The 9,028-nt window shown below is 47.9% G+C and overlaps 1 protein-coding gene across 3 annotated transcripts in view; it reads right to left on the bottom strand.

The window, feature by feature from the left end:
- Positions 1 to 236: 236 nt before the first annotated feature.
- PTPRA (protein tyrosine phosphatase receptor type A) overlaps positions 237 to 9,028 on the bottom strand; it is a 127,428-nt gene continuing 118,636 nt past the window's right edge. For all 3 annotated transcript variants that reach the window (XM_036382238.2, XM_054514643.1, XM_036382240.2), the window contains 8 exons: positions 8,387 to 8,536; positions 8,184 to 8,277; positions 7,046 to 7,122; positions 5,206 to 5,340; positions 3,166 to 3,291; positions 2,067 to 2,218; positions 1,294 to 1,429; positions 237 to 591 (listed from right to left, as the gene is read on the bottom strand). In XM_036382238.2, the coding sequence (XP_036238131.1) occupies positions 517 to 591; positions 1,294 to 1,429; positions 2,067 to 2,218; positions 3,166 to 3,291; positions 5,206 to 5,340; positions 7,046 to 7,122; positions 8,184 to 8,277; positions 8,387 to 8,536 (945 nt within the window). In that variant the 3' untranslated portion in view covers positions 237 to 516. The remainder of the gene's footprint in view (positions 592 to 1,293; positions 1,430 to 2,066; positions 2,219 to 3,165; positions 3,292 to 5,205; positions 5,341 to 7,045; positions 7,123 to 8,183; positions 8,278 to 8,386; positions 8,537 to 9,028) is intronic.

Genomic DNA, 9,028 nt, shown 5'->3' with positions numbered 1-9,028 from the left:
GAGCTGACCAGCAGAAAAATGTGAAACCATTTCCCTGCAGGTTTGGAAAAGCTTGTGCTGGTGGGGTTGTGGTGGTGGAGGGGTTTTAGGTTTTGTTTCAGATGAGATCCAGGATATCTTTCTTTCCTTTTTTTTTTAAAAAGGTTTTACTCCCTCAAGAAAAAAAAAAAAAAAAAGATTTACAAACAAAATAACAGCCTGTATCAACTCTCCAGAAGAGAGATGGTATGACAATATTAATCCAAACATCAAGCTATTTAATTCCCCAATAAAACATTGGAAAAAAAGGAGCCAACAGTATCTGCACTAACACTTTGCTACATATAAAATCTCCAGCTAATATGAAGCTTATGGTACCAACCTCTAAAACAGTTAAGATATATACACATAGGTTTTGTTTTTGTTTTGTTTGGGGGGGTATATTAACAAACAGAATATTACAAAATATTAAAGAAGGCAACTCTTCTGTCATTTGTTTCAGGGAGGGTGGGTGTGGATTTTTTGTTCCTGTTTTCTTCACTTGAAGTTGGCGTAGTCTGAGAAGGCGTCGATGTATTCCTGCACCACCTTGTAGCAGAATTCGTACTGTTCCTGTGGGATTTCAGAGAGAACAGGCTCACAGCAGGAAAATCCACACCTGAGACAGCACCTGAGGCTTGGGCAGGTGTCCAGAGCAGGTCCCACCTCCCTGTGACCCCCAAACCCTTCCTGGGGTACTCATGGCCAAAGAAATTCTGCTTTCCCCTTCCTGCTCTGAGGTTCTGTTTGGACCCCAAAAGACTTTCCTTCTAAAGCCCTGAGCAAACCCCTCTTGCAAGACCTCACCTAGCCCCAACTCTACCAATGTGCAGGGTTCCACAGCCACTCCAGGGCACTTCTCCAGGAGTTTCAGCTCATTCATGTATGGACTGTGGCTGAGGATGTGCCCAAGGAGGTTCCTACAACTTCTGTCAGTGCTTAAAAGGTGCCTTGGTGCCTTAACAAGAGGAAGGGGAGACAGCTCCTGGCCCACCCTCACAGAATCATGGATCCTAGAATGGTTTGGGTTGGAAGGAACCTTGAGGATGACCTTGCTCCAACCCCCTGCCATGGTCAGGGACACCTTCCACTGTCCCAGGTTGCTCCAAGCCCCATCCAACCTGGCCTTGGGCACTTCCAGGGATGATGAACCCACACCTTCCCTCACTCCCTCTTCCATGGAGAGCAAAAACCTTCCACCAAAGAGGTTTTTGCTCAACACTGAGCCCCCCAGCCCATCCTTGCTGAGGTTCTGGCAGGTCAGAAGGCACCTACCAGTGTCTGCACCATGTGTGGCCTCTGTAGTCTTAAACTCTTGACTGTCTGAAAGACATCGAGGATGGCCTCTGCCTTCACCCTCTCCAGGACAGTGCTCAGCGCACAGAAGGTGCCCGTTCTTCCTGCTCCAGCACTGGGAAAGAGAAACCAGGAGCTGAGGGAAAACCCCTGCTGCCTTTGCCAGAGGACAATCCACCTGGGAAGCTCTGGAGAACTGGAGGAGCCAGCCCTGCCCCAGTGTCACTGTCACATTTTCTGGAAAAATCCCTTTGCCCAGGATTTCTCTCCTGGGAAGCTGAGAAGCCTCAGAGAAAAAGGAAAACAATTCTCATCTCATTTGCTTCTCCTGTGTTTTGCTGCTTTGGAATGTGGTTTGGAGATTGTTTACCCACAGGTGATTGTTTCATTGGTTTCATGTCAATTGTTTTTATTTAATGACCAATCACCATCCAACTGTGTCAGGGCTCTAGAGAGATAATGAGTTTTTCATTATTATCTTTTAGCCTTCTGTCTGTATCCTTTCTCTATTCTTTAGTATAGTTTTGTATAGCATTCTTTAATTTAATACAGATCATAAAATAATAAATTAACCTTCTGAGAACATGGGGTCAGATTCATCACTCCTCCCAACAACGGGGCACCCCAAAAATACCACACCCCAGCCTCTCCCATTTTATCCAGGACACAGTTTGGGATTCTGACCATCTCCCAAGCTCCTGGTGGAGCAGATCCCTCAGAGGGGTGGCCCAGCTGCTCCAGCCAGGCTTTACCTGCAGTGCACAGTGATGGGGTGGTTGCCAGACTGCTGCTGCTGCTTCTGCACCGCTGCAATGATGTTGATCATCCCCTTCCCATCCCCGGGGATCCCAACCTCTGGCCAGCCATGGAAGTGAAACTGTCGGATCTGTCGGCTCTTGTTCTCCTGTGGGGAGGGCACAGCTCCAGGTCAGGCTGAGGGATCTGTACCCAGGAACCCTGGGGGTTCAGGGCTTTGGGATAACAATCCCTGCTTGAGGAGAAGTGGCATTCCCAGGGCAAGGAGTAGGGGAAATGTGGGGAATGGGGAGCAGGAGGGAGATAAATTTTAGTATAGCGTAATATAGCATAATATAATGTCATATCATTTCATATCATATATCATAAAATAATAAATTAGCCTTCTAAGAACATGGAGTCAGATTAATCATTTCCTTCCTGCCATGGGGGACCCCAAAAATACCACAGGGATTCTTGGAAGAAGCAAACAAAATCCTTGTAGGAAAGCTGCTTGTGGAGGAGTGGCATTCCCAGGGCAAGGAGTAAGGGAAGTGTGGGGAATGAGGAGCAGGAAGGAGGCTTGGTGGTGAGGGCAGCAGGAATGAGCAGCAGGACAGGGATACAGGGATAAAATCCCTTTGGGACAATGGGGAGCTGATGGAACAGCAGCAGGGGCTCATGGCAGTGAAACCCAGGAGCACGCAGAGGTCTCCAGGTGTCACAGACATATTTTCTGAAAAATCCTTTTGCTAGGATCTTTTCTCCTAAGAAGATGGGAAGCTTCTCCATATTTTGCTACTTTGGAATGTGATTTGGAGAATTGTTTACCCAGCATGTGAATTGTTTTTAATTAATGGCCAATGACAGTCAGCTGTGTCAGACTCTCTGAGTCTGTCACGAGATTTTATTACTCATTCCTTTCTAGCTTTCTGATGAAATCCTTTCTACTTCTTTAGTGTAGTTTTAGTATATAATATTCTTTTGATATAATATATATCATAAAATAATAAATCAGCCTTCTGAAACACAGAGTCAAGATTCTCATCTCTTCCCTCGTCCTGGGGACCCTCAACCACCACCCACCACAGCCAGGGGGAGCAGCCAGGCTCTTACCCTGGTGTTGGTCACCAGCAGGTCCCTCACTGTGTAGCTCTCACACTCCTCCTCCTTCTTCAGCTCCACCGTGATGTCCCCGTAGGACACGGAGCCGTCGGACGGCCAGTACTGGGCACACTTCTCCTGAGGAGGCAGCACAGGAGGGTTGGGAAGGATGAAAGTTTTGACAAGAAAGTCTCACAGATGTGTATGTTTAGCTGAAAGATTTTTGGATGTAGAATATGAAGAAGGAATAGAGATGGAAGCAAGTTTTGATAGAGAAGAAAAGAATTGCTGAGCCAGTCTTGCTGGATAACCAAGGAGGCAAAGGGTGTGTGAGTTACAAGGGGTTTGCATGGCTTAGAGCAAAGGATCAACCCACCCCAAACAAGAAGATGTTTTTACCAAGCAGAAAGAGAGCACAGGCAAACAAGGCAGCAAATGTTGCAAGTAGAAAAAAGGTCTCAGAATTTTCTACGGCAAGAAAACTGAAAAACAACTTCTGGCTGAAACTGTAATGCACTAACTTATAGTGATTGGAGAACAGTAACATGAATATGGTAATTACAGTAGTTATGATAGGCTAGAGATAAAGTTAAGGTCTAGATTGGTTCTACTGAATGAAGATGCTAAGCAAAGAAAAGTATATAATGCATTGTGACCAAAAGAAAAGTCTATAATGCATTGTGACCTAAACTCAGGGTCTCCAGGCCTGCCTGCAGCTGGAGCTGACAGCTGTAGGCACAGGCTCTGTCACCCACCACCCTGGACTGCTGTAACTCCTGGATGGGATAAACTGCATTTTGGAGAACCCCTGGAGTCCCACATCTCTCATTTAGGCTCTTACAAAGGAGGCCACAGGGTGACAAACCCTCTATTCTTCCCATGGATTTGGATAGAAGAATCTCCTGGCAGCTGCCCAACGTCAGGTGGTGTTGAGCTTTACTGGATCATGTGAAACTGCACTTGTATAATCATTTAATGACTATGATAAATGATATGATTGTTAAATGTAATGATTGTTTGGTAATTGCATATGATTATTGTTGAATTGTACCTGTGGAAACCCAGGGCACACAGGGAATGTTTCTCTGTCTGCTCTGGGGTGCCCTGACCCCCAGGGCAGCACTGACTCTGACCCTCATTCATGGAGAAAGTTTCCCAGACTTCAAAATAAACTAGAATCCACAAAAGTGTGAAATAGATTCTAGAGAGCAGTGCAGGTGTGTCACTGGGTGAGAAATTGAGGTTTTGGGATTTTTAGTGTGTTGTGGATGGCAGCAAGATGGAGGGCACAGGGTGTCATCCTGGGTTTCTTCCTCATGCTTCTTCTTCCTCCTTCTTCATGGGTTTGGGTGGCATTTTGTAATTGGGCAGAAAAGTCTGCATTGTGGGCTCTTGGGGATCAGTTATTGGGTTAAAAGGGAAAATAATCCAGGTGTCAGCTCTTAATTGGATAATTTAGCTTTAAAAGACCTTGGAACAAGAGATTGTTGGCCATTTTGCACCTTCTAATGAAAAGCTGCAGAACTCACAGTAGTGAGACTGTTTTACTGATAAGAAATAATAAACACTTGAGTCTGAACATGAGCTACCATCTCAAGTGCCTTCAATCCAGACCCAGAAAAAACAACAACTGGTACCCCCACAGTAACAAGAATCATGAGAAATGATCTTTGGGGGGTTTGATGGAGATTACAAGAATCCATGCTTGGATGAGATCAATGGATACAACAGAACAATGTAAGTTTAATAATTAACATGTAGTTATATAATGATAAGAGTATAAAAGTGTTGACCCTGAACCCATGTTGGAGTCAGATTTGGGTCTGTACCCCTGACACCCAGAGCTCCTCAATAAAAGCACCTGCCTATAATCATTCTGTGATTGTGTGTTTCTGAATGCTAACAGTGGGATCCCACAGACCTCAGAAACTCCCAGAATCACAGCCTGGTTTGGGCTGGAAGGACCCTAACTACCATCCCATTCCAAACTCCTGCTGTTCATCCATTTATTGATCTCCCTGCTGTTTAGTGCAGCTCATCCTGGGAGCTTACCTGGCCTCTCTCCTCCAGCTCTGTCAGCATCACTATGGAGCAGGATTTCCACTCCCAGATCATCCTCCAGAAGTCCTCTATCGTGTGCTGCAGCGGCCCTTGGCTGGCGATGTAGGAATCCTTCTGGCGATACCCCTGGAATTTGGGAGCAGGGTCAGTGCAACCAGCAGCAGGAACCTCTTGGACATGGCTGACCCACCAAGCTCAGCTCAATTTTGGGAGGATCACATCCCCTACACACACCCAGCTTGATCCATTTGGGTTTCCAGGACATCTAAGCAATATTGCAAGCTCTGAGTGCTGGAGCAGAGCTTTGCCTTAGCTCCAAGTACAACTTTTATTGGGGATTTGGCACCATCATATTTTCTGGAAAAATCCCTTTGCCAGGATTTCTTCTCCTGGGAAGCTGAGAAGCCTCAGAGGAAAAGTAAAACAATATTATCTCATTTGCTTCTCCTGTGTTTTGCTGCTTTGGAATGTGGTTGGAGATTGTTTATCCAACATGTGAATTGTTTTAACTTAGTGACCAATCACAGTCAGGCTGTGTCGGACTCTGAGGAGTCAGTCATGAGTTTTTATTATTATTTTGTTAAGCCTTCTGTAAGTATCCATTCTCTATTCTTTAGTATAGTTTTAGTATAACATTCTTTAATATAATATAATATCATAAAATAATGAATTAGCCTTCTAAGAACATGGAGTCAGATTCATCATTTCCTTCCTGCCACCGGGGACCCTGAAAATACCACAGGGATTTTTGGAAGAAGCAAGCAAAACTAAACAGCACTGGATGATCTTTGAGGTCCCTTCCAAGCCAGACCATTCTATGATCTGTGAAAACCAGCAGGAAGGCTGGATGACTCTGGCTCTTCCACAGCCACAAAGAGTTTTTGTTTCCAAACCCCTGTGACTCCCCTGTGCCCTCCCTGCAGGCTGTGACTGCAGATGCTTCGTCATTTGGAGTTTGTCATTCAAGCAAAGTTCAGCAGAGGCAGGAAATTGAATCCTCAGCCCAAATTGCTTACGTGCCATGGAAATTTTCTGATCTGGATGAACAACAAGGCAGCTGCTCCTGGCTGCTCCCACAGCCACAGCAGGCACCCAGCAAAGGAGATTTCAGGGAGCAATTAATTAGGGATGTTAGAACTGGGAATAAACTGGTTTTAGTGGCAAACTCAGTGATTGCCTTTTTGGGAAAAAAAAAAAGAGTCCTGTGTCATTGGGAGAGGAAAACAGAAATTGGGCTGGAAAAGAGCAGGGTCTGTGCCTTGGCCAGCACTGGCATCACTGCATGGAGATCAATACTCATCTGAGATGTCTCCCTGGAGTCCACAGGATTGCTCAGCAGAGAAGGATGTGCAATCACTTATCTCCTCCTCAGAGTGAGGACAGCACTTAACCTCCCTGCCTCTCCTCCTGCCACCACCCAGACAGGTGTAATGGGATTGACCTGGCTCCTCTCCAAGGTTTTGGGATTGTGTATTGCTCCCTAAGCTAATCTGGTGGATGTTTTCTGACCAAATGGCCAGTGCTGTGTTATTTCCATGGATACATGGATCCTTTCTCCACAGCCATCAGCAGAGCCCAGAGGGGCAGAAATGAGCCCAGGATTTGGAGGCTCTGCTCAGGTTCCAGCTCTCCTCTCCAACAAGGAGCTGGATATACCTGGGGGTTTCTTGGAGAAAGAAACCAGCACCACCCAGTGACACAAAGCAAAGTCACATGGAGGGAGCTGTACAAAACCCATAAAATGGGTGTTTGGGATAAATTCTTCCCAAAGGAAGCAGCATGAGGTGGTTTCCATTGGGAGAAGTTGGGAAGAAGACTGGAGAAGACTCACATCGATGAAGGAAGCGTTCACATAGTCTGTGTTCTCTTCCCCTCTCTTCACTGGAATGATTACTCGGTTGAACTCATCTGGAACAGAACAAAACCATCTGAGATTTGGGATAACCTGCATGGCCTTCAGCTGGGGAGTCACCAAACCCCAAGTGGGAGACAGATAAAGGAAGGGAAGCACAGTGCACCCGGCTGGGACAAGGACAGCCAGCTCCACCCTCTGCCATGGCCTGGTTTGGGGCAGAGGAAGGGGATGCTGAGCTCTCCAGGAAAAGGACTTGCTCAGCACTGGGACTCTTTCCCCTCTGAGGCAGAGCAGAAACCAGCAGAGAGGGTCATACAGGGCTGGCTGCCCATCTGTGTCCAGAGAAAGTTTGAGTATCTTCAGGCTGGAGACTCCACAACATCCCTGAGCAAGCTGTGTCAGCACCTCACAGGCAAAATGTGTTCCCTGATCTTCAGAGGGACCCTCCTGTGGTCAGTGTGTGCCCACAGCCCCTTGTCCTGTCCCTGGCCACCCCTGGCAAGAGCCTGGCTCTGTCCTCTCTGCACCCTCCCTGCCGGTGTGCATGGACAGGGATGAGGCCCCTGGAACCTTCTCCTCTCCTTCTGAGCAGTCCCAGCTCTCCCAGCCCTTTCTGGAGCCTTCTCTTCTCCTTCTGAGCAGTCCCAGCTCTCCCAGCCCTTTCTGGAGCCTTCTCTTCTCCTTCTGAGCAGTCCCAGCTCTCCCAGTCCCCTCCCTGGGCTGTCCCCAGTCTGTCCATGTCTCTCTTGTCCTGGGACCCAGTGCTCCAGGTGTGGCCTCCCCAGTGCTCAGCAGAGGGGCAGGATCCCCTCCCTGGACCTGCTGGAAGAGTTTTGTCTCCCACAGCCCAGGCCAGCACTGTCCCTTTTGTCACAAGGGCACTTTGCTGGCTCAGGTTCAGGCTGCAGTCTGTCAGGACCCTCAGGTCCTTTCCTCCAAGCTGCTTTTCCACCCAGCTGGGTGACCCCAGTCCAGACTGGTACCTGGGCTTGTCCCTCCCCAGGGGCAGGACTCTGCCCTTTTCCTTGAACATCACAAGGTCCCTGTTTGTCCCATTTCTCCAGCCCAATTCCTGCCCCCACACCCAGCAGACCCTCAGCCAAACAAGCCTTACATGGAATTATCTGAAGCACCCTGTTCTTCTTCATGTTGGCTGGCAAGTTGCCCGTTCTCATCTTGTCATTCTGGATTTTGATTGAAGTGAGCTTCTGCAGGGCAAGGAGCAAAGCAGAGGGGATTTTCAGAGCCCCCCCAGTGCCAGGTGATCCCTGCACCATCCCAGCAGATCCACCAGGACAGGACAACAGCCACACTCACCTTGAACTCCTCCTCCAGCCCGTTGCTGCTGGTCCCTGGCACTTTGTTGTAGATCTTCTGGAGGTGGATCTCTAAGGAGGTCACCTCCAGCTCCGTGTCACCGTACAGATAGTGCTCCAGAAGTGCTTGGTATATGAACACATACTGCATCTGCAGGGTTGCAGGGACAAGGAAGGAGCAAAAGCAAGTCTGAGTCTCTCTGAAATGCTCCTTTTTAAAATTGTTCTCACTGCTCATAACTACACCTCCCCCTCTCCCATACAAGTTACTTTGCTTTTTTTCCCCTGCCATGTTCCATATCCAGTGAGGGCATGCTGGGTGAAAAGCCACCACCCCCCTGCCCACCCTCTGAGACCCCAGGAAAGTGAGAGACGACCTTCCTGGCACCAAATGGGGATTGTTTCTTTATTTACCACACCAAGCAAAGCAGATGTGACACAATGTTCTCCAAATCTCCAGAAAAGGAGGCTCAGAGGGGACCTTCTGGCTCCACAAGATTCCCTGACAGCAGGGAACAGCCAGGGGGAAACAAGAAATAGGGTGAGAGGGAATGGCCTCAAGCTGTGCCAGGGTTGGGCATGTGGAGGTGGCACTTGGGGACATGGGTCAGTGGTGGCCTTGGCAGTGCTGCTGGATTGGATG

Source organism: Molothrus ater, chromosome 4 (assembly GCF_012460135.2).
Source record: "Molothrus ater isolate BHLD 08-10-18 breed brown headed cowbird chromosome 4, BPBGC_Mater_1.1, whole genome shotgun sequence".
Lineage (NCBI taxonomy): Eukaryota > Metazoa > Chordata > Aves > Passeriformes > Icteridae > Molothrus > Molothrus ater.
The sequence above is the reverse complement of the archived record's forward strand: the minus strand, read 5'-3'. Positions and strand labels throughout refer to the sequence as shown.